At 41.9% G+C, this 25,018-nt stretch overlaps 1 protein-coding gene across 19 annotated transcripts in view; it reads left to right on the top strand.

The window, feature by feature from the left end:
• Positions 1 to 25,018, top strand: part of SNAP91 (synaptosome associated protein 91) — a 107,917-nt gene that overhangs the window by 21,753 nt on the left and 61,146 nt on the right. For all 19 annotated transcript variants that reach the window (XM_063443037.1, XM_063443053.1, XM_063443048.1 and 16 more), the window contains exons 3-4: positions 15,900 to 16,042; positions 23,678 to 23,753. In XM_063443037.1, the coding sequence (XP_063299107.1) occupies positions 15,900 to 16,042; positions 23,678 to 23,753 (219 nt within the window). The remainder of the gene's footprint in view (positions 1 to 15,899; positions 16,043 to 23,677; positions 23,754 to 25,018) is intronic.

Raw genomic sequence — 25,018 nt, 5'->3', positions numbered from 1 at the left:
GCGCAGGTTTGCTTTATAGAGGCATTCTAAGCAATGCTTATAGCTTGCTCTAGTTGATGTTTTGTTCGGAGTGTCCTGGTGCTGTTCCCCAATTTAGTGTCAAACCATTTAAAAGTGGCTTCTTATATATTTGGGCTTTGTACGCTACCCAGAGTTTGCTCCTGTCTTGGCGGCCTTGATAATGCAGCATCAACAATTCCTCATTATAAAAGTCCATTTTGTTCACTGTGGAGTCATTGATTGGCTGAGATTGCTGTGTCTAGTTTGGTGTTAAACAATATGGGTGGTAGTGATTACAGGTGATACTCGAAAAATTAGAATATCTTGCAAAAGTTCATTTATTTCAGTAATGCAACGTAAAAGGGGAAACATATATGAGATAGGCGCATTACATGCAAAGCAAGATGGTTCAAGCCGTGATTTGTCACAAGTGTGATGATTATGGCTTATAGCTCATGAAAACCCCAAATCCACAATCTCAATAAATTAGAATATTACATGCAATCAATAAAACAAGGAGTGTACATGGAACAATATCGGACCTCTGAAAAGTATAAGCATGCATATGGACTCAGTACTTGGTTTGGGCCCCTTTTGCAGCAATTACTGCCTCAATGCGGCGTGGCATGGAAGCTATCGGCCTGGGGCACTGCTGAGGTGTTATGGAAGACCAGGATGCTTCAATAGCGGGCTTCAGCTCTTCGGCGTTGTACAGCCTCATGTCTCATGTTTCTCTTGGCAATGCCCCATAGATTCTCTATGGTGTTCAGGTCAGGCGAGTTTGCTGGCCAATCAAGCACCGTAAACCTACGGTCATTAAACCAGGCTTTGGTGCTTTTGGAAGTGTGGGCTGGAAAATGAAGTCTGCGTGCCCATAAAGCTCGTTTGCGGAAGGAGGCATGAAGTGCTCCAAAATCTCCTGGTAGATGGCTGCTTTGACCCTGGACTTAATGAAGCACAGTGGACCAACACCAGCAGATGACATGGCTCCCCAAATAAATACACACTGTGTGGAAACTTCACACTGGACTTCAAGCATCTTGCAGTGTGTGCCTCTCCATTCTTTCTCCAAACTCTGGGTCCTTGGTTTCCATATGAGATGCAAAAGTTGCTCTCATTAGAAAAGAGGACTTTGGAGCACTGAGCAACAGACCAGGTCTGTTTTTCTTTAGCCCAGGTAAGACACTTCTGACGTGGTTTGTTTTTCAGGAGCAGCTTGACAAGAGGAATACGACATCTGAAGCCCATGTCCAGGATCCATCTGTGTGTGGTGGCTCTTGATGCACAGACTCCAGCTTCATCCACTCCTTGTGAAAATCTCCAACACTTTTGAATGGCGTTTTCCTGACCATCCTCTCCAGGCTGCGGTCATCCCTGCTGCTTGTGCACCTTTTTCTTCCACATAACTTTCTATTAAGGTGCTTTGATACAGCACTTTGGGAACATCCAACTTCCTTCGCAATTACCTTTTGAGGCTTTTCCTCCTTATGGAGGATGTCAATGATGGTTTTCTGCACAACTGTCAGGTCAGCAGTCTTCCCCATAATTGTGACTCATTCTGAACCAGACTGAGAGACCATTTAAAGGCTCAGAAAAGCTGATTAGAGTGGGACCTTGCAACTTGTCTCTGGTGTCTCTATAAATGGATACCAGGAGACAAAAATGCCAGGAAAGAGTATTGTGCATGTGTTTGGAGCTTGCTTGTGGGATTGTGTGTGTGTATAGAGTGAGCTGATTGTGGTGTGGTATTGTGTAATAAGGTCAGTTTTAGTCGTGTTGTGTTTGTGGTGTAATGTAATGCATATGTGGCTAGGGGCTGTAGAGAATGTGTGTATAGGGGATGTAGCAAGTGTGTGCATACAGGCTATGGTGTGTGTATATATGTGATGTAGTGTTTGTAGAGAGTGTGTGTTTAGGGGTGTAGTATGCGTTTGCTTACAAGGAATCTAGTGTGTGTATAGGGGATCCAGAGTGTGTGTGTGTGTGTGTGTGTGTATGTGTGTATATATATATATATATATATATGTGTGTGTGTGTGTTTGGAAGTATTGTGTATGTGTGTTGGGGAGGTTCTGTGTGTGTGTGTGTGTGAGGGGTGCAGTATGTGTGTATGATGTGTGTGAGGGTGCTGAGTGTGATGTGTGTGAGTCCTGAGTGTGATAGTGCTGTGGATGATGTGTGTGAGTGCTGTGGATGATGTGTGTGAGTGCTGAGGGTAATGCGTGTGAGAGTGCCGAGTGTGATAGTGCTGTGGATGATGTGTGAGAGTGCCGAGTGTGATTGTGCCGTGGATGATGTGCGTGAGTGCTGAGTGTGATGTGTGTGAGAGTGCTGTGTATGATGTGTTTTGTGATAGTGCTGAGTGTGATGTGTGATGTGTGTGAGAGTGCTGTGTATGATGTGCGTGAGTGCTGAGTGTGATGTGTGTGATAGTGCTGTGTATGATGTGTTTTGTGATAGTGCTGAGTGTGATGTGTGATAGTGCTGTGGATGATGTGTGTGAGTGCGAAGTGTGATGTGTGTGAGAGTGCTGTGTGTGATAGTAGTGAGAGTGATGGGAGTGAGAGTGCTGTGTGTGCTGGGAGTGAGAGTGCTGGGAGTGAGAGTGCGAGTGCTGTGTGTACTGTGTGTGAATGTTAGAAGGGATTGAGTGTTGGGGGGGTAAAATAAAATGTAGCATTATGCCCCCCCCTCCCTTCTTACCTGTAGCCTGGGAGGTGGGGGGGTACCGGCACGCTGGTGAGTGAGAGGGGGGGACCGGCACGCTGGTGAGTGAGAGGGGGGGGACCGGCACGCTGGTATCTTCCCTGGCGGTCCAGTGGGTGAGTGAACTCTAGCCTGCGCGGCTAGAGTTCACTCTCGCGAGATCCGGTCGTTGCCATGGCAACGCGCCGGATCTCGCGAGAGGAACCCGGCGGAGCTGCAAGATAGAGCTCCGCCGGGTCCTCTCCCTCCCTCCCCAGCCGCATGTCTCTCCAAGTGGGCCGGTGAGGGAGATCTTTGATCTCCTCACCGGCCCTTCATTGAAAACAGCGGGGCCGGCGCTCATATAGTGCCGGCCCTGCATAGACCGGCAGGGGAGATCCTGGGACTTCCCCTGCCGGCCTCGGCCCATGGCCACCGCGGCCCACCGGGCATTTGCCCGGTGTGCCCGATGGCCAGTCCGGGCCTGCTGTGAGCCTAGAATATTGCACCTTTTCACAATATTCTAATTTATTGAGATTGTGGATTTGGGATTTTCATGAGCTGTAAGCCATAATCATCGCACTTATGACAAATCACAGCTTGAACCATCTTGCTTTGCATGTAATGCGCCTATCTCATATATCCGTTTCCCCTTTTACGTTGCATTACTGAAATAAATGAACTTTTGCACGATATTCTAATTTTTCGAGTATCACCTGTATGTAATGGCTCTTTAACTATTTTTTACAGGAGTTTGTATTCGAGTAAATGTAAAGGAACACTCAAAGCTCCAGTGTATTGTGGTGGTTACAATGCCTAGAGTGCCCTGGTGCCCCGTCCGTAGTAAGTAGTCAAACAATTTTCGAATAGTCTGGTGATTATGGTGCCTGGAGTGTTCCTTTTATGGTGCACACTGATTTAGACCCAGAGATAGTTAATAAATCTCAGATAGAAAGGTGATATTTAGATGCCCAATCTATGAGGATTGTGAGGTAGGCAGCTGATACAGATCATTGGTATTCTGCTAAAAAACTTATATATTTTTTCTGTTATTTGTAGAGTGCATTGGTTTCATCTTTATCTAATTCTATTCCACACAAAGTTTGTGTTCTAATTTGTAAAGTCCTCATTTTTAACACAGCAGTCCAGTTTATCAGACATAGAATGTAGTAAGCAGATAAAATGGTTTGTGAAACGTTCTACATTTACGTTCTTTTTTTCACTTACATTTTTTTTTATTGGGCATGGATGTATGCTGCTGTTTACATACTAAAAATCAGTACAGTTTGTAGCACGCACGGAATGTACCTCCATGAATGCAGAGTTTGTTGGGGAATACATTAGTCCCCATTCAGAAAATAGTTGCTTGTAAAATATTTGTCTATATGTGAATTGTCAGTACTTTCTGTACTTGATGAAGTATTTGCCCTTTTTATGTTGTTCATCTTTGCAAAATCTTTTTATCTCTAATTGTATCAGGACTTAAATCTGAGTTTTTTGCGTTTTCATTTCTGAATAACTTGAAGTAAAACGTGGGAACTAATTAATTATACATTTCTTTGCAATTTAAATAGGATGAAATAGCTTTGTTCATTTAATATTTAACCAAAGAGAAAAAAAATGTATTTGTGCACTACCCCAATTCCCTGTGCACTTTTAAATAACCGAAGGTTTTTTAGTATACTCCTATTGCCAATAAAATGTAAGCTCACCTGCACGTCGAGGTAAAGCCCTCTTAGGTGAGTCTTACACAAACAATTCACTTTGCTCTTTTCATCCAAAAGGCAAAATCTGAGAGGGGTATGTTTTTAAACCCCCTAAACACTTTTTAACCCTTAATATTTATAGCTGGTGTTAATGGAGATTGACAAGAAAGATGCAGGCTTATTTTAAACAGATTCACACGAGTGAGAAATCATACTGTGGTCGATAATGTGTGCTTAATGTTTACATTTTTAGCTATATGTTTGTTTTATGTAAAAAAAAATGTATGGTATCTGTCATCTATAATTTCTTGTTGGCATTTTGACAATTGCATGTCTGTATAGCCCCATCTCTAGCGCTTTGCATAACTTTATATGTGCTCAAATACATATGATACATTTAAAGCATAAATAAAGCATGACTCCATTGGCCAATATTTTTCTAAAAACTTTAGACTCGTGGCATGGCAATAATTTATTTAATAGCTATGTCGTTTTCAGAAATAGCTGAATAAACCATAAGTCAACTTAAAGTGGCCATCTAAGGTTCAGGTGTTAGACTGAGGGCCCCAATGCCGTGAAAAATAGCTTGTCTATAGTAAGAGTGAAGGAGGGAACCCCTTACAGATAATCTACCAAGGGCTTTGCGGGATCTTACTGTTTCTCTGATTACATAATAAGAATCTTACATCATTTAAGTAGGCTAAAAAAGACATGCGTCCATCAAGTCCAGCCTTTTTACATCATATTTTTCTGTTCAACTTTCCAATTTTGCATCAAACAAGAAGGATTTCCTCCTCGACCCCAGAATGGCAGTTACATCTCTCCTTGGATCAATAAGCTGTTATCCCACATATATTAAAAATGTTATTTCATGTTTTTGAAAGTATTCATCTAGTTGTTGTTTAAACATCGGTACAGACTATGATAAAACTGCCTCTTAAGGTAGAGAATTCCACATCCTTATTGTTCTTACTATAAAAAATAAAGCAACCCTTTCCTTTGCTTATACTAAATCTCCTTTATTCCAGTCTAAATGCGTGATTTAATTGACATTCCCATGGTCAATAATTCTTAGAAGACCTTCACAAAGGTGCAGGCACCGTGGAAGTAGTGTGCAGCCTAGATTGTCTGGTTGTATTGTTTTGGTCTACCGGTGGGTGGTTGGGTTTGTTTTTATTTGTGTTTATTTTATTTTTGGGTGGTTTTGTTTTATTTCTCTTCTTGTGCTGTGGGTATGCTAAATTGACAAAGACTTGGACATGTACTGGTCTTATTACCACGACACTACTTTGTAAGGTATATGTTGCTAATCCAAAATGTTTTGGGTCTTTGGTCACTTGTATTTTGTAATGTCTTTCTTTGCTGATTGTATGTGCAGCCATATAAAGATGTAAATATATAAATATACAAATAATTGTAACCCCCTTCTGCACTTTTTCAAGTGCCATTACAGCATATTCAAGATGTTGTTTAAAGGAACACTATAGTCACCTAAATTACTTTAACTAAATAAAGCAGTATTAGTGTATAGATCATTTCCCTGCAATTTCACTGCTCAATTCACTGTCATTTAGGAGTTAAATCACTTTGTTTCTGTTTATGCAGCCCTAGCCACACCTCCCCTGGCTATGATTGACAGAGCCGGTGTTCTATCATTCTGCCATACCAGTCAGATTTTTTTACCCTCTTAACTTCCGGTGAGGGGAATCAGCTGGATCCTGTGCTGCACATGGGTGCTAGCACTCCTGCTACTCCTCCACAGCCAGGTCCTGGAAGGTAAGTAAAACTAGTTTTACACTTTCATTATAGTTAGTGCATTCACTAAGCTTAGGACATGGTACATTTAGGGTTAATGTTAGGGTTCAAATTAGGGTTAGGATTAGGGACTTGTTCATATTTAGTGATATTTCACATTAGGAGAATATCACTAAATAGTGATTTCTGACACTCTATTTTAACCCTTACCCCAAAGGTTAGGGTAAGAATAGAGAGTGAGAGAGGTTAGAAGCACTTGCCTAACCCTAATTTGAACCCTCACTTAACCCTAAATGTCCCGTGTGCCTAAGCTTAGTGAATGCACTAACTATAATGAAAGTGTAAAACTAGTTTTACTTGCCTTCCAGGACCAGGCTGTGGAGGAGTAGCAGGAGTGCTAGCAGGCATGTGCAGCACCGGATCCAGCTGATTACCCTCTTCAGAAGCAGGGCCGTTTGAAGGAATTTGGGGGCCCCAAGCAAAATGGACATGGAGGCCCCCCCCCAACCCCCACATGCACGCTCAAGGTCTGGCCCCCCCGGCACCTGCACCCGGGTCCTCCTCCCCCCCCCCCCCCTTGAGTCCGCCCACAGGGATGCAGTGTCTGCAGGGCCGGTGCAAGGATTTTTGCCGCCCTAGGCAAAAGTAAAGTTTGCCGCCCCCCATGTGACATCACAGTGCCCCACCCATATGATCTGCCATGTTAACTAACACAGTGCTGCAGTGCCGCCGTGTTTACAATAAAAGGCCTGCAGGGACAGGCTATAGACACCAGAACCACTACATTAAGCTGCAGTGGTTCTGGGGAATATAGTGTCCCTTTAATGTGAGGTAAATTAGAGATTAGTGCCACGAATAATATACTAGATTGCCTACTTACAACCAGATGAGGATGATGATGGGCTTCAGCTGCCGTCTGGCTCCACTGGTCTGGTGTAGAACAGGCTCTTTGGAGGCGGTTTGTAACTGTGGTCACAAAAATCAATGTTCTGGGAGAACGGGAAGCAGCTCAATTTTTTTGAGGGCCATTTACACAGCTCAAGGTCTGGGTCCCAGGGTCCACCAATGAGTTGGTTCACAGGGGTGTTTGGGGGTGGGGGGGATGTCCTGATGTGTGTAAGGAATGCATTGTGTGAATCTGTGTTTGTATGTGTAAGGGCTGCAAGGTGAGTTTGTGTATGTATGGGATGCAGCGTGTGTGTCTGTAAGGCAGTGTTTCCCAACCCAGTCCTCAAGGCACACCTACCAGTCCAGGATTTAAGGATTACCCAGTTTTGTCTAAGGTGTTTTTAGAAAAAAAAGAAAAAACACCCTAGACACAACTGGGTCACCCCTAAATCCTGGACTGGTAGGTGTGCCTTGAGGACTGGGTTGGGAAACACTGCTGTAAGGGATGCACTGAGTGTGTGGAAGGGGTGCATTGCTTGTGTATGTGTGTCTGTGTGTAATGCATTGTGTGTTTTTCTGTGTGCAAGGGGTGCATTGTGTGTGTGTGTGATGGATGTCAATCTCTCCCCCCTACCCCCGTCAATTTCCTTCTCTCCCCCTCTCCAATTTCCTTCTTCTCCCCCTCCCTCTCATTGCCTTCTCCCCCCCTCCAATTTCCTTCCTCCCCCTCCAATTTCCTTCCTCCCCCTCCAATTTCCCTCCTCCCCCTCCAATTTCCTTCCTCCCCCCTCCAATTTCCTTCCTCCCCCCTCCAATTTCCTTCCCCCTCTCCCCTCCAATTTCCTTCCTCCCTCTCCCCCCTCCAATTTCCTTCCTCCCTCCCCCCTCCAATTTCCTTCCTCTCCCCCTCCCTCAAATTTCCTTCCTCTCCCCCTCCCTCAAATTTCCTTCCTCTCCCCCTCCCTCAAATTTCCTTCCTCTCCCCCTCCCTCAAATTTCCTTCCTCTCCCCCTCCCTCAAATGTCCTCCCTTCCTCTCCCCCTCCCTCTCCCTCTCCCCCCTCCCTCAAATGTCCTCCCTTCCTCTCCCCCTCCCTCAAATTTCCTCCCTTCCTCTCCCCCCCTTCAAATTTCCTCCCTCCCTCTCCCCCCCACTCCCTCAAATTTCCTCCCTCCCTCTCCCCCCCACTCCCTCAAATTTCCTCCCTCCCTCTCCCCCCACTCCCTCAAATTTCCTCCCTCCCTCTCCCCCCACTCCCTCAAATGTCCTCCCTCCCTCTCCCCCCACCCACTCAAATTTCCTCCCTCCCCCCCACCCACTCAAATTTCCTCCCTCGCCCCCCCACCCACTCAAATTTCCTCCCTCGCCCCCCACCCACTCAAATTTCCTCCCTCGCCCCCCCCACCCACTCAAATTTCCTCCCTCGCCCCCCCACCCACTCAAATTTCCTCCCTCGCCCCCCCACCCACTCAAATTTCCTCCCTCGCCCCCCCACCCACTCAAATTTTCTCCCTCACCCCCCCCACCCACTCAACTTTTCTCCCTCACCCCCCCCACCCACTCAACTTTTCTCCCTCCCCTCCCCCCTCAAATTTCCTCCCTCCCTCTCCCCCACCCCCACTCACTTAAATGTCCTCCCTGTCCCTGACACCCGGCGGGCGCGCGAGGGAGCACTCTCCCTGGCTGAGTGCTTCCTCTTCAGCTCCCTCGCGCACCGCGTACTGATGCCGGAGCCGGAAGATGACGCCATCTTCCGGCTCCGGCATCAGTACGGTGCGCGAGGGAGCTGAAGAGGAAGCACTCATCGGACAGTGCTCCCTCGCGCGCCCGCCGGGTGTCAGCAGGGCCAGCCTCTGGGGGGCCCTGAGGTGACCGGCTGCTGGGCCCCCCAGGCGAAGAGGCTGGCCCAGTGGGTACATACCGGGCCCCCTGCGACCCGGTATGTACCCACTGAATGTGGGGCCCGGACGACCTGAGCAGTCCGGGCCCCCCAGGACCGCATGCCCTGATGGCGGCTCTGCTTGGGGCCCCGGGCCAGCTCGGGGCCCCAAGCAGTTGCTTGGTTTGCTCAGAAGTGACTAGGGTATAGAAATCTGACGGGGTATAGCAGAATGATAGAACAGCTGCATGAAAAAAAAAACTGGTTTCACTTTCAAACAGATGTAATTTACCTTACATAATTGTATCTCAATCTCTAAATTGAACTTTTATCACACACAGGAGGCTCTTGCAGGGTCTAGCAAGCTATTAACATAGCAGGGGATAAGAAAATCTTAATTAAACAGAACTTGCAATAAAGAAAGCCTAAATAGGGCTCTCTTTACAGGAAGTGTTTATGGAAGGCTGTGCATGTCACATGCAGGGAGGTGTGACTAGGGTTCATAAACAAAGGGATTTAACTCCTAAATGGCAGAGGATTGAGCAGTGAGACTGCAGGGGCATGTTCTATACACCAAAACTGCTTCAGCAAGCTAAAGTTGTTCAGGTGACTATAGTGTCCCTTTAACCATTGATTTATAAAGAATAAGTATATTTTCATCTAGAGTATTCATGCCCTTTTTTATGCATTACAACACCTTTCTAGCCTTAGCAACTGCTGATTGACATTACACATTGTTTCCAAGTTTGTTGTCTATAGCATTTCTCAAATCATTCTCGTGTATTGCTTTTCCTAATTTACTGCCATTTAGGGTATAGAAACATAGAAACATAGAATGTGACGGCAGATAAGAACCATTCGGCCCATCTAGTCTGCCCAGTTTTCTAAATACTTTCATTAGTCCCTGGCCTTATCTTATAGTTAGGATAGCCTTATGCCTATCCCACGCATGCTTAAACTCCTTTACTGTGTTAACCTCTACCACTTCAGCTGGAAGGCTATTCCATGCATCCACTACCCTCTCAGTAAAGTAATACTTCCTGATATTATTTTTAAACCTTTGTCCCTCTAATTTAAGACTATGTCCTCTTGTTGTGGTAGTTTTTCTTCTTTTAAATATAGTCTCCTCCTTTACTGTGTTGATTCCCTTTATGTATTTAAATGTTTCTATCATATCCCCCCTGTCTCGTCTTTCCTCCAAGCTATACATGTTTAGATCCTTTAACCTTTCCTGGTAAGTTTTATCCTGCAATCCATGAACCAGTTTAGTAGCCCTTCTTTGAACTCTCTCTAAGGTATCAATATCCTTCTGAAGATAGGGTCTCCAGTACTGTGTACAGTACTCCAAGTGAGGTCTCACCAGTGTTCTGTACAATGGCATGAGCACTTCCCTCTTTCTACTGCTAATACCTCTCCCTATACAACCAAGCATTCTGCTAGCATTTCCTGCTGCTCTATTACATTGTCTGCCTACCTTTAAGTCATCAGAAATAATCACCCCTAAATCCCTTTCCTCAGATGTTGAGGTTAGGACTCTATCAAATATTCTGTACTCTGCCCTTGGGTTTTTACGTCCAAGATGCATTATCTTGCACTTATCCACATTAAATGTCAGTTGCCACAACTCTGACTATTTTTCTAGTCTACCTAAATCATTTTCCATTTGGCTTATCCCTCCTGGAACATCAACCCTGTTACATATCTTAGTATCATCCGCAAAAAGACACACCTTACCATCAAGACCTTCTGCAATATCACTAATAAAAATATTAAAGAGAATGGGTCCAAGTACAGATCCCTGAGGTACCCCACTGGTGACAAGCCCAAGCTTCGAATATACTCCATTGACTACAACCCTCTGTTGGCTGTCACTCAGCCACTGCCTTACCCATTCAACAATATTGGAATCCAAACTCAAAGATTGTAGTTTGTTGATAAGCCTTCTATGTGCAACAGTGTCAAAAGCCTTACTGAAATCGAGGTAAGCAATGTCTACTGCACCACCCTGATCTATAATTTTAGTTACCCAATCAAAAAAATCAATAAGATTAGTTTGGCATGATCTCCCTGAAGTAAACCCATGTTGTCTCTGATCTTGAAATCCATGTGTTTTTAGATGTTCAACAATCCTATCCTTTAACATGGTTTCCATCACTTTCCCCACTACTGAAGTTAGGCTTACTGGCCTATCGTTGCCCGACTCCTCCCTATTACCTTTCTTGTGAATGGGCACAACATTCGCTAACTTCCAATCTTCTGGGACTACTCCTGTTATCAATGATTGGTTAAATAAATCTGTTAATGGTTTTGCTAGTACACCACTAAGCTCTTTTAATAGCTTTGGGTGTATTCCATCAGGTCCCATTGACTTATTTGTCTTTACTTTTGAGAGTTAAAATAGAACCTCTTCCTCTGTAAACTCACGTGTAATAAATGACTCATTTATCCTTTTTCTTAACTGAGGTCCCTTTCCTTCATTTTCATCTGTAAATACCGAACAAAAATATTCATTGAGGCAGTCAGCTAGACCTTTATCCTCTTCTACATACCTTCCTTCTTTTGTTTTTAATCTAACTAATCCTTGTTTTACTTTTCTTTTCTCATTTATGTATCTAAAAAAGGTTTTGTCCCCCTTTTTTACTGACTGTGCTATTTTCTCTTCTGTGTGTGATTTGGAAGCTCTTATAACTTGCTTAGCCTCTTTCTGCCTAATCTTATAGGTAATTCTATCTTCTTCCTCACTCTGGGTTTTTTTATAATTACTAAATGCTAACTTTTTGTTTTTTACTATTTTGGCTACATCTGTGGAGTACCACAGTGGTTTCTTGAATTTTTTGCCTTTACTGACAAGCCTAATGCAATTTTCTGTTGCCTTCAGTAGTGCAACTTTTAAATAATCCCATTTCTTTTGGACTCCATTTAAATTGCTCCAGTCTGATAATGACTCCTTTCCTTGACATATTCTAATTTTGGAAAAGTCTGTTTTTCTAAAGTCTAAAACTTTTGTTTTTGTGTTGTGTGACTCAGTCACTGTTCTTATATTAAACCACACTGACTGATGATCACTGGATCCTAAACTTTCACCTACAGTAATATCTGATACCAAATCTCCATTTGTTAACACTAAATCTAGTATGGCCTCTTTACGAGTTGGCTCCTCAACGACTTGTTTTAGAGACAATCCCAGTAGGGAGTTTAGAATATGTGTGCTCCTGGCACAAGTAGCTACTTTTGTTTTCCAGTTGTATAAGTTGTATAAGTTGCTTATGCATTCTTTATTCTTAAGTGAATAGGGGTTAAAGTAAACTTTACTCGCTAGTTGGAATAAACTTGGAATTAATAATAAAATTAATAACTAAAAATAATAACTTAAAAACAAAGTGTAAAGTCAGTCCACACTCCTTGCTTTCGGCAATTCAATGATCTTTATTAAGAGGCTAATCACACAAACAAACAAACAAACAAACAGACAATACATATACATTTGAAATAGGCTAGTAAATGTTGGTACCAAAACTAGTTATTGATTAAATGGAAAGCAAACTAATTTAACATAATGAAACAGGCATAGACAAGTGATCCAGTTACCACTCCATTGATCATCTGCTGAGAGTAAGATAAGATAAGAGAGAGCTTGTGGTATTCACAGGGCTTTTATCAGGATAGCCCAGGATAGCCCTTCCTTCGTTTGGACACACCTTCCTCAGCCAATCCCTTAGGATATAACCGAACCAGAGTGAATCCTGGGGGTAAATGGATTGCAGTGGATGGTAATGGACTCATTGACAGCCGCTAGAGGTGCTTCCGCGCTTCTCACTGATTTTCACATTGAGAAGACACTGCCGTCCATAGATAAGCATTGAGAATGCTTTCTTATGAGACTGGCTGAATGCGCAAGCGGCTCTTGCCGCGCATGCGCATTCAACCGATGACGACAGAAGAAGGAGGAGATTCAAAAAGGTAAGATTTTACCCCCTTCCTCACCCTAGAGCCCGGCGGGAGGGGGGCACCCTCTAGTATGTTTTCCTGGCACTATAGTGGTCCTTTAAGCTTTGTTTATGTGACCCGTGCTAGACTTTGAGTTTGACATGCTTGATCTACAATTTTGTTTTTCTTATCCTTCAGGGATGATTTAAAAATAATGAAGTATTCTATAACCCTCCAAAAACTCTTGCTTAAACATAGCCCTCTATGCTATGCTACCTGGCATGCCACTATTTCTTAAAGGGATACTTGTAAACTCCATAACCACAGCAATCTTATGATGTGTATAGTGTCCCTTTAACCCCTTAAGGACCAAACTTCTGGAATAAAAAGGAATCATGACATGTCACACATGTCATGTGTCCTTAAGGGGTTAAGGGGTTAAATATAGTTTCAGAATACATTGCTTAGATCGTTATCAGATAACCTAAACACAGAATGGACTCAGGCCCTTTGATGTCAGACAGAAACAACATGATGTGTAAAATATTCAGTTTATGTAGCCATTCTTTCTCGGTGTCAAAATTCTACCAACTCTCATATGTGTGGACATACATTACAGGGCCGACTTCAGAAGGCACAAGCACTAACCCATCATGGGGTCTAATGGAAGCCCCTGCTTGAGCCTCTGTTGTTTGTGTCCTTTTACATCAAGTCTATACTGTACAGTTAAGCAAGTACAAAGCACTCGAGTATGGTTTTGTTATTTTTAAAAAGCATAGAACACTACAAAAACAAATATATATATTTGACCTTTATATATCTATATATATATATATCTGACCTTTCTTATTTTTAATAATCCGGTGACCTTTTTAAAATGTATTTATTTTTAAATAATTTTTGTTTTCAAATGCTTATGATTGGTGCCTCTAAAGTAGCACCACACTTTATATCTTCTCTGAAAGTGAAGGGTTAATTCAATACTGTGCCAAAACAAGATCTTGAAGTCCCTTGGTGTGCCGGTCCTATTTTTTTTAAATGGAGTTGTGTATGTTGCCATATTCTGCTTGTGTTATTTATGTGTGCTGCAGTTGCTTTGTAGAGTTGAATTTGTGCTCATTTGGGCTGTTACATTGTATATGTTCATGAGAAATGTGTGGTACTGTGTATGATACCTATAAATGTAGGCTGTGTATGGGGGCTGCTTATGGAATTGCGTGTGTGTGGATGATATGTCACATTGTGTTTTTGGTGGTGTGTATATGTGTGAGGCTGCCTGTGAGAGGCTGCTTGTGGGGTTGTGTACATGTATGTGGAATGTCAGTGGTGTTGTGTTTGTTGGGACTGTGTGCGTTTGTGTGTGGGCCTGTGTGCGTTTGTTATTTGTATGAGGGGGAGGCTTCTTCTGCAGCTCTGTGTATATCTAGCAGTGTGGGTGGCTTCCCAGGGGTCCTTTGGGGACCAGACTAGCCAAGGTACTGGTCAAGGCCAGGAGCTGCAATAGCTGCTGTGGGTGCTCTATTCCAGTGTGGTCTCACATTCACAAGTGATTGTTACCTGAGATCACTTCACTATGTGGATTGTCCTGATATGTCAGAGCCTGCTTGGCTCTGGCTGCACTGAGGGCCGTACAAAGGCTCCTCAAGTGTCATGCATTGTACACGTGCCATAGGTTGCTGACCCCTGTACTAGGTCATTGTTAATGATTTGGAAGATGTTTTTTGTCTTTGAAGAAAACAATTTGAACCATCGACATTTGGATCCAGGCTGAAATACTACTGAATTTTATACATAAGTTTGTAGAAATATATTGCTTAGATCATTTAACAAAAACATGAAAAATAAGTAAGCAAGTTCTGTGTTCTACGCCTAATGATGATGTATTCTGGGATTTAAAAATAAATCTACAAGTGTGTCCTGTACTTAACTTTTATGGCTAATAACTTATAAATAAATATCCTAGGTGTATCTACTTGTCACAACAAAGTATTAGCGTGAACTCTCTTCATGCTATTAAATAACCTAGTGATTGGTGAACACTGTTATGCTCGTGCCTTAGTGAGAGTACAGAAAATGGCACATGACTGATTTCTCATTAATCAGCGTCCTTTTTTTAGCGAGAAAATCTCTTCTGTGCGTCATTATGTAGCAATTAGGTACTTGGCAGTAGGCGGTACATTCCCATTTTACTGTAGGGTGGCATGTCAAGTAATTTGCAATGCTTTTAAGGAAATCTTGGGAAATAAGAAAGACTAACCCCAGCTATTGATATAGGCAATTCTATTTTGGTGTATGCTTTACACTACTTACTAAAACATTATTTTGTGCACTACACAATTTCACTATAAATATTTTAGTACTTTAAAAAAATTCAAGGGGGTCTGCCGTTTCACTGAAAAAAGTGTAATTAAAAATGTACAATGCTTGTGGAACTCCACGTATAGCTGTTTAAAAAAAATAAAAATAAAATAAATAAATGAGAATAATATATATATATATATTTATTTTTTAATAATATGTTCCAGGCATACAAAGTGAATATCTGTAATCCCCTTATGTATGTGCTTTTAAAAGCAGATGGCATTATAAATGACATTTATTAATAGGTGTCAAAGATCAAAATTGTAAGACTGGTACATATTGGCAGGGAAAACCAAAATAATTTGGAGGTAAGTATGCTTTAACACTTTGCTGCACTTCAAAGTAAAGTAAAAGCTTTAGTAGTATTACCTTGACTTTTTTTTTTCTCAACCATAACAGAGTTCTAGGTGCATGGAATTTCATTTATATATTCCCAAAAGAAAAAATGAAAAAAAGTTTCTATTTTTCGTCTCAAGATTAGATTCTGTTTGACAGTTTAATGCAGGTTTTCCCTACTTTAGTAATCTTCTGTATGGTTTTGTATGATTTAGAATTTCTTCTAAATGTCCAGTTTTGCAGCTAGGCTCAAATGCTTATACATGGAATGTCAACTCCCTGCTTGATGGGTTATGCAGTGACTTCCTTAATTTTTGACTCATATAATCTTGTTTTTTTACACACTTCCTTCTGTTTTGCAGATTTGATCCAGGCCACCAACGAATCCAATGTGAATATTCCGGAGTTGGCAGACACACTGTTTGAACGAGCCACGAACAGCAGCTGGGTGGTTGTGTTCAAAGCCTTAGTCACAACTCACCACTTAATGGTCCATTCAAATGAGGTAATGAAGCCAAGCCTACAAGTAACAGTGCAAATGTAGCAATAAAACAAAAGGTCACAATTTTTAATAGTAGTTTTATTGGTACCTGTAATCCTGCTCTGTCAGTACCTTTTGTTAGTGTCTGATATACGTAATCTGCACATGGGAATAGCTCAACAGTCATGCATAGCAAGACAATTCCCAGATTTGAAACAGAAGCCGATCACTAACAAAAATGAATGCTTTACTGCACAGAAAATGTCTACACAATACACTGGAAGTGCAGGTTAGTTAGACCAAGTTTTGTATATTTAAAACCTCACTGTGCTTAAAGGACCACTCTAGGCACCCAGACCACTTCAGCTTAATGAAGTGGTCTGGGTGCCAGGTCCAGCTAGGGTTAACCCATTTTTTTTTATAAACATAGCAGTTTCAGAGAAACTGTTATGTTTATAAATGGGTTAAGCCTTCCCCCAAATCCTCTAGTGTCTGTCTCATTGACAGCCGCTAGAGGCGCTTGCGTGATTCTTACTGTGAAAATCACAGTGAGAGCACGCAAGCGTCCATAGGAAAGCATTGTAAATGCTTTCCTATGCGACCGGCTGAATGCGCGCGCAGCTCTTGCCGCGCGTGCGCATTCAGCCGACGGGGCGGAACGGAGGAGGATCGAAGGCAGAGAGCTCCCCGCCCAGCACTGGAAAAAGGTAAGTTTTACCCCTTTCCCCTTTCCAGAGCCGGACGGGAGGGGGACCCTGAGGGTGGGGGCACCCTCAGGGCACTATAGTGCCAGGAAAAAGAGTGTGTTTTCCTGGCACTAAAGTGGTCCTTTAAAAATGGCCCTTTATTTGAAGGCTTGCTGCTTAGTTAGAATGATCTACCTTACAAGCTACTTGTTAATGTGTAAGTACTGTAAACATATAATAATAAAGGGCATGTGTGTCTGTCATATCTGATGCTAGGTCATTCTGATTAATCATAAGGAACGTATATAAAGTGAAACTGTGAAATGAAAATTCCCCAAATTTGAAGTGCATTATAATGATAATGCATTCAAAAATATTAAAACAAAATTATACATACCTTTTTAATGATTGTATTTGGTACATTGCCTTTAGCTGCAGGCAGATCAATTAAACAATCACTTCACCCTTCCCAAACCAGAAGAAACTTTTCACCCATAAGCATTGCTGGACAGGGGTTTTATGGGATAAATGTACTTTCTCCCTAAAAGCTCAGCACTTAGGATGAGTGGAATAGGTCTATAAACAAATAGCAGCCATTATACCTTTTTTCCAGCCTTCAGATAGGGGGCTCAAGCAATGTCTTGCACCAGGGTTCCTCTCTACTTGATTTTTACCGCTGCTGCTGCTGCTTCTACTACATATAACTGAATTGCTTTTGGGGGTTGCCTTAAGAATATCCACCATTTAGGGGACCTGCATCCCTCTAGCTGTTTCACTATTCCTACCACGTAAACTGTTCAACCATCATGGGGTCTGTCAAGAGATATGTGCAACTGAAAGCAAATTAATGATAAATAAAAGCAGTATTAATGACTTTAAAGGGACAATTGTATCAAATGATAAAAATAATTAACATTGCCATCTAAAATAAGCTGTGTTTTTTATATTCAAAAGCTTGTGTTTGATCTTAACTTGGTTTAGAGCAGTAATGTGCTGTATCTTGAATGACCGAAGGAGCGGTGATGTCTCTGCGTGTGTCAGGCTGACAAGCTTGCCCACAGCGAACAGTGCAGTGCACGTTACGACCATTAATACTTGCATACAGCTATTTCATTAAAAAGAAAACAAAGTGTGTTGTCATTTTCTTGTTTTTCATGCTGAAAACTGCTCTCCTAGTTAAAATATCCAGTTCAGAGTAGGGCTGTGAGGATAAACAAATCAATAGGAGAAACCTGAGTGGAGGGCTTAGCTTCACTTTGATCTTGCAGTATTTTTAAATGAAATACTTGTAATGACTGGTATGCAATAATCCTCTCCTGAACCTGGACAGTGTTTGCAAACTAAACAGAACTTTTTTTTTAAATTTGCTATCATTCATCAATATACCAGTGCTATAAGTGAAAACATGCTTGGGAATTCTCTTACCTTGAAATACTCATCATTTATTTAAAGAAAATCAATAAATAAAATGTGTGTGTTATTGTCATATCGGTGTGGATACTTTCTGCTTCATGGGATATCCCTTTCTTTTCTTTTCCTTTCTTTCTTTCTTTCTTTTTTTTTTTTAAATTCATTCTTTTTTTTGTGCATCAATCAATAGGTACATGCTTGCAATGCCACAATAGCGGACAAAGTACAATTTGAAAAACAGACATAGTTTCAACAGTTGTGTGGCAGTCATGGATAAGCACTTTTTAAAGTATATTTTATAGGACAAGCTGTGTACAGGCTGACTATGTTTTCGGTTTCATCAGGTTTGTGACCTGTAGTGTTTTACGAATGTGTGCGTGGGGCTATGTAAAGGCTTCCCAGCCTCTTCTATCAAGTTGGGCGTCTTAGTGTGGTACGTTTGAGCTTAAGGGAGCGTATGTTTTTGCGAGATATGGTGTTGTTGGAGTGTGGAGAGACTTAAGGGTTGAATTTAGCCCCAGCTGCTTTACTACAAGAGGTGTTGCTCTTCTGGAGCATGCAAACGACTAATCTACGAGGTGTGCTAGTATTTGCCTGAGTGGCGTAGTGCCGGTAGTGCTGTACGGGGTACATGGGGTACGTCCTCGGAGGTGCCGAGCTTGTTTGGGTGTGTGTACTCCGCAGTGCAACTACATGCTTGGTATGTGTGTTCTAGATCCTAGCTGTAATTACTCCTGACCAGGGGAGTTGCGGAGGGGTAGGAGGGGTGCTTTCGTTGTCCCGCTACAAAGTGTGGGTGTACTGCTGAGCCCTGTCGATTTGAGGTGGGCTATGCATTGCATTTAGTGTCACTTGGTGCTAAATATTTGCAGATTCGAACATGGAGGATAGTGACCTAGAGGCAACATTTAAGCCAAATCATTCAACATTAAACAGGATAGGCAAAAAACTTTTGGTGGTAGTAAGATTTGCAAAGATTATTCTTGAGTCCTGGTTATGCTTCCGCTGGAGGGCTTAGATGCCCTGTCGCCGTTCTGTGGTCTGGGAGCTCCCAGCCTGTGGGACAAAGGGAGTGATGTGTTCTGGTTGTTCTCAGAGGTGGATTAGCAGCGATCGGAATGTCTAGTCCCAGTGTCTCCAGGAACGCGGGTGCGCCCTCCATTGAGGTGAGTGTGTGTTGAGTTCCGTTTCCCTGTCCGGAAACCATTGGTCCCCCACCTGTATTCGATGCTTGCCGATCTCAAGCTACTGGTGAGAGAAGAGAAGGTTTTTCTCCAGGTAAGGGTGGCTCTCGTGAGGTCCTGGAAGAAATTCAATGTAGTTCCCTCGAAAGCCCTCTAAGAGCCGCCATGAGCTGTATTTTGTCCTGTACTGTTGGACATTTAAGTATCAAATCTCGGGCTATGTTTGTTGGTGCCCTGACGGATGAGGGTAGGCGATAGATCTCTGCTGTGGCTAGTTCTTTCACTGTAGCTGGAGGCAAGATTGTGGCCAGGAGGCGTCTGGAGTAGTGTGGTAGTTCGTTTGGTAAGATTTCCACAGGGATGCCACTTATTTTTATGTTAGTGTGCCTTTGCCTTTCTTCCAGAGCAGTGAGCTTTGCAGTCATGTCTCTTTGGTGTGTATATATTTGCTGTACTGATTCTTGTAGCTCCGACAGGTGGTCCTGCAGGCTAGTGATGTCTTCCACCGCTAGGATTTTGTGAAAGTCCGTCAGCAGGGTTTTTAGGTCCTGCCTGGTGATTGGGGCCATGTCAGCTGGGTCGACCGGCTGGTTTGGGCTCTCTACTTAGGTGTCCGTGGAGGCCTCTGGGTCTGGGTGATGAGAGTGGATTACGGGGCGCGGGGATTCGGCAGGGGCGTTTTTGGCCTGCATAGGCCGTTGAAGCATAGCCCCGATATCCCTGTTGTCTCTGATATGTTGTGGTCATTGGGAGCGGCGTCCCTTAGCTGGCATGTGTGCCGGTAGGTCCGGCGTCTTGGGGGCTGCCCTGTCCCACACTTGCCTTGCCGCTGTACCGCTCAAGATTGCCTCCAGGCCTGCATATAACAGCGTGGGGTAGGCCCCAGTTTTCTTTCTCTGCTTGGGCTGAGGGAGGCCGCGAAGAAAAGCATCTACCGCCTCAGGATGGGTTAAAGGGTCTTGGTACTTTTTGTAGCTGGATGGGCCGCTTGTAGCTTGATATTCCCTGGATTTATCGAGGTTTGTGGAGGAGCATACAGGAATGGTGTCTCTCCAGCTTGATGGTCAAGCTCCGCCTCCCATTTCCTTTCTTTTTATCCTGCTAATTGCATTTACAAAAGTAGTTGAGATCCGTGATGGCCTGGAGCTAGTTTCTACAACCTTTTTAATCAAAATTGGAAACCTGCTCTGCTGGTAGCTTTGATTGGAAGGACAGCCTAGTATGTGACATTTTTCACCAGCATTCAAACTCTGCACCTGCACTCCTAAAGTGTTATTCAAATGAATTTTAAATTTAAGGCCAGAGTAGCTAAACTAAAAGCATAGCTCACATAGAGAATAAAAAGGCAGGGGAAATGAGGGGGAGAAAGTTTAATTATGCAGATCAGAGAAGTGAGATTTCAATAAACAGGAATTACAAGATTAATGGAGCAATAGCGAAACTACATCGAGGCTTTGTATCTCTCTAATAGCTTGCAGACCAGCCATGTAGTGGAATAATACATCTTTTATTGTCTCTTCAAACTTCTTTACTCCAGTCAACTTCGTTTTAATGGAGCAATAGAAAATCAGGATATTATTGTATTTAAATGTGATGGAAATATGACTGTTTCATCGCAGCTGCCACTCCACCTTCTTCTGAGATTGTCACTAGGAGGACAGCTCAGTAGAAAAGTATTGAGGGCCCTACCATGCAATCGCCACAGTATAATGCCTCTTTATGTAGAAATTTAGCTGCATTTGGCATCGTCCTGATTTTGTATGTGAACACTTTTGCTCATATGGCATTGTGAGTTTTTGTGTGCTTGTCTGGCAGTATGTATATTAGTTTGGGGGGAGAAGGGGATCGACTAGTGGGCTTGTTAGAGCCCCAGGAGTTCTGATGGCAGCAATGAACCAAATTAGTATAAATGGTATTAAACCGAATAGATCACCATTAAATTAACACTGAACAGTTTGTCAGCAGAAGTAAAAAAACAGAACCAAAGTCCGTTTTGTTTATCAGTACATTAGATAGATTTGCTTCAGAGCTGGACAGCAGGAGCATTGACACAGTGTGTGTGTGTAACTCACCCAGCCATGGACAGCCGGTCCAAGGTGTCTTGGATTAGCCTTCTGTGTGTGCTGACACCATGTGCTAAAATTACACAAAACTGATATTGCCAGCCAGGAAAAGTGTTTTCCAGCTGGCTTATTGACAGCTCAGGGTGATGGCCATACAGAGAAATGGTATTTATTTTTGGAATTTAACATTTTTAAAAAGAGAGGATACAGGGACTTGGCACCATAGTCCCTTCAGTAAAAATAGTTATGGTTGGAGTGACTATTTAACCAATGATGTAGTAGTAGTTAAGGTACTATTACGCTGGAGGTGATGTCTTGAACAAAGCCAAAGTTCTGCACCTGCAGCCTGGGCCCCTAATGTTTCCAATGTGCAAGTTCCACTTGTGCATTAGGAATAAAAATTTCATGAATATTTGGATGACACTGATAGGCTTACTCTACCTATCAATGCCATCCAAATATGGCTAAAATTGATATTGCTAATGCAGAAGTGGTACTTTCAGTTCAGCAAGTGGGTGACAGGCCACAGATGGCTCAGTAACTAACCTTCAATTTTTTTTGGACAAACTGCTCAAAAACAGTTTGAGCAAAAACTGGGAGGGGGGGCGTCATCACTTGCAGCTTAATAGCGCTGAAACCACTAAATGGCAGGTAGCTGTTAAGGTCTTTAGACTGCCCCTTTAATGCTTTTTAATTTCCATCCCTTCCCAGAACTAGAATTTACAAAATATAAATAAAAGATGAGCGCACTCAAAGGTCTTATTGTAAAATATATCTTGTTGTCTTTATAGTAACTGCACTTCACAAGGTTGCACAAATCATTTTAATCAGTATTTCAGTCTTGCCTGAAGAATTTTATCAAGACACGCGTGACAAACCAACACCACACTAATATAGACACCCAAATTCAGAAACCGTGAGCGGAGAACGAAAGAGTGTGACATCAACAGAGCAAGTGAGGTCAAGAACTGACCGGTAGCACGCGTTACTAAGAGACCAAAACCAAACCGGTTTGTCTATGACAGAATTCCATAAAAAGTTATTCAAAGTATCTACTGTAACCACAGAATAACAGGGTTATGCACTGAAGGGAATTTCAAATTTAAGGTCAAAATAGCTCAGCTGGAAACATTCTCTAAGGCAGCTATGGTATCGGTTCGGCTACTCTAGGCTTCATTTTGAATTCTCACTTTAGTAAATAACCACAAACTCTTTGGACCAACTGTAATTTGCCTTTTCTCAGTAGACTTTTGAGTCAACTGGCTAAGTTACATCATTGGATAATTTTTTGTTGACTTATGCTTATGTGCCTGATGCTTCATGACTAATGTTTTGCACCTGCAGATTAGTATATGAATATAGTCTATAGATATTACTGGATGTGATTGTTGTATGTCTAGTCTTTTCCTCTTTTCATGAATATCTGTTTTGCTTGTTTCACATTGTGTTACTCTGAAAATACTATGCGTATAGTCACTTTGTCTGTGGTTACGATAGATATGTGGTATTCCTTTAATAGAGATCTGGTGAAAGAGTGGCTTCGTTTTGGTCTCTTAGTAACAGCCGCTACGTGGCCTCACTTGCACTTTTTTTTTTTTAATGTTTATTTTAGTTGTGCAGTTACAGATAATGTGGGTAACAATAGAAATTGCATTGCGAATACGATTTTTCGATGCCAAGAAAGACAATAGGCGGCAAACAATATCAGGAAAAATATAGGTTGTTACCAGGTGCCCTGTTACATGCTGAATTATAACAGCATATTTTATGAAATTATAGACTAGCTTAGAACAACAAGGTCACCTAAATGCCACTTGAACTGGAACCATTTATGATATGAACGATTGGAGGAGATCTGCAGATATACCGATTTTGAGTTGTTCATCGGTACCACTATGGGTTACGCCTCTAGGCCCAGGCTTGGTGAAGAGCCAGCACCTCGTTGACTCTCTGAGTATAAGATCTTCACATCCTGGAAAATGCAGGCCTCACTTCACACTTTCTTGTTCACTGTTCATTCTGTTTCTGAATTTGGGCTCATATATTAGTGTGATGTTGGTTTGTCACACATGTCTTGATAAAATCCTCATGCAGTGCTGAAACTCAATGTAAAAAGATTTGTGCAGCATCGTGCAGTTTTACAATACAGATAGCCGAATATCATTTGCAATAAGCCCTTTTAATTGCTCCCCTGTTTTTACCTTTTATTTCTTGCTGGAGATTGGCAATGATGCAAGTACTTGAAACGTTAATAATAATGTGGATGTATGTTTGTGAATTGTAATAATATCATAATTTTTTTTATTTTTTTTTTAGAGACTAATCCAGTACTTAGCATCACGGAATACACTATTTAATCTTAGTAATTTTTTGGACAAAACTGGATCACATGGTAAGGAAAAGAGTATTATTTTTATTTTAATATATATCACTTATATACACCTGTATGTGTGTAAAATTGTATAGGAATCTAAAAAAAATTTAGATTCCAGTTTATGTTGAAATAATGATTTTCCTCACAACCTGAAGCAAAAACTATAACTGAATGGGAAACGATCACTAAAATGTCATGGGAAGTTTACTTTCCTTGATTTTATTATTTAAAGTGGCACAAATGCTGTTTTTTTCTTTAGATAGAACAATGTATAGTTATATTGGCTTAGAATTACCTGGTCTGATCTTGTACACCAAAAGTACCTGACACTTTTATCCCGTCCCCTGCCAGAGCAGCCAATAAAATACCCATCTGTGTACCAATTGACAAATTAAATGTTTTTATTTTTTTTGTGAGTATATTTTGAACTTACCTGCAGTGACCACACTGTGCAGTGCATTCTGTGATTTTAAGCTGTTTATGGCGGAATGCGTGCAATCACTCAAAGTTTATAATTTCTATAATAAAGTTTTGGTAGCATAGCCCATACATGGGAAGACCTTTTTTTTCAATGTTCAATATCAGCCTTGGCATTGTATTCATGGCAGTTTAACTATGGACCTTTGACCCATCACTCACTGATTGTTAATCTTCATTGATATATATGCTATGCAGTGTACATTTCTGCTCTATTTGAGTTAATTTGGCTTTTTTTTTTATTGTGAGTTATTGCAATTGTGCTGGGAATTAGAGACCCCTGATGCTAAAAAAATATTTTTTGTATTCATCCTTGTGTCCAAAAAATAACTTGTGCATCTCATTAAGTAGCTATACTGATTTGGAAGAAAACAATTTAGCCTATTTTGGATCTTTAAACATTCTGTATCTGAAAAACAAGTACAGCACTTTTTTTTTTCCACAGAGCAGAAGATTCCCTGACAATGCAATATAATTACGAGTTAAAATTAATAATTCTTGGTAGCTTTCATGTAAAGCGGAACATGTAGCATAACGAGTAATGCCTCTCTCAATATAGGAGCAGCTTTGCTAGTCTGCTATGCTATAAATATTTTACATTATGATGCTTATACAGATATACCATAATACAGACCGGGCGTGGACCACTTATTTATTTGTGATTGGCTGAAATCACCACTTCTGATGATGTCAGCCAAGCAGACAGATCAGGGGCAGAGCCAAAAAGGTAAAATGTAACTATATTAAGGGAGGCCAGGGTAGCTAGATGGAGGTTTTAACACTATAGGGTAAGGAATATATGTTTG

This window comes from Pelobates fuscus, chromosome 2, assembly GCF_036172605.1.
Source record: "Pelobates fuscus isolate aPelFus1 chromosome 2, aPelFus1.pri, whole genome shotgun sequence".
In the NCBI taxonomy this organism is placed as follows: domain Eukaryota; kingdom Metazoa; phylum Chordata; class Amphibia; order Anura; family Pelobatidae; genus Pelobates; species Pelobates fuscus.
This window is presented reverse-complemented; position numbering and strand designations above follow the sequence as displayed.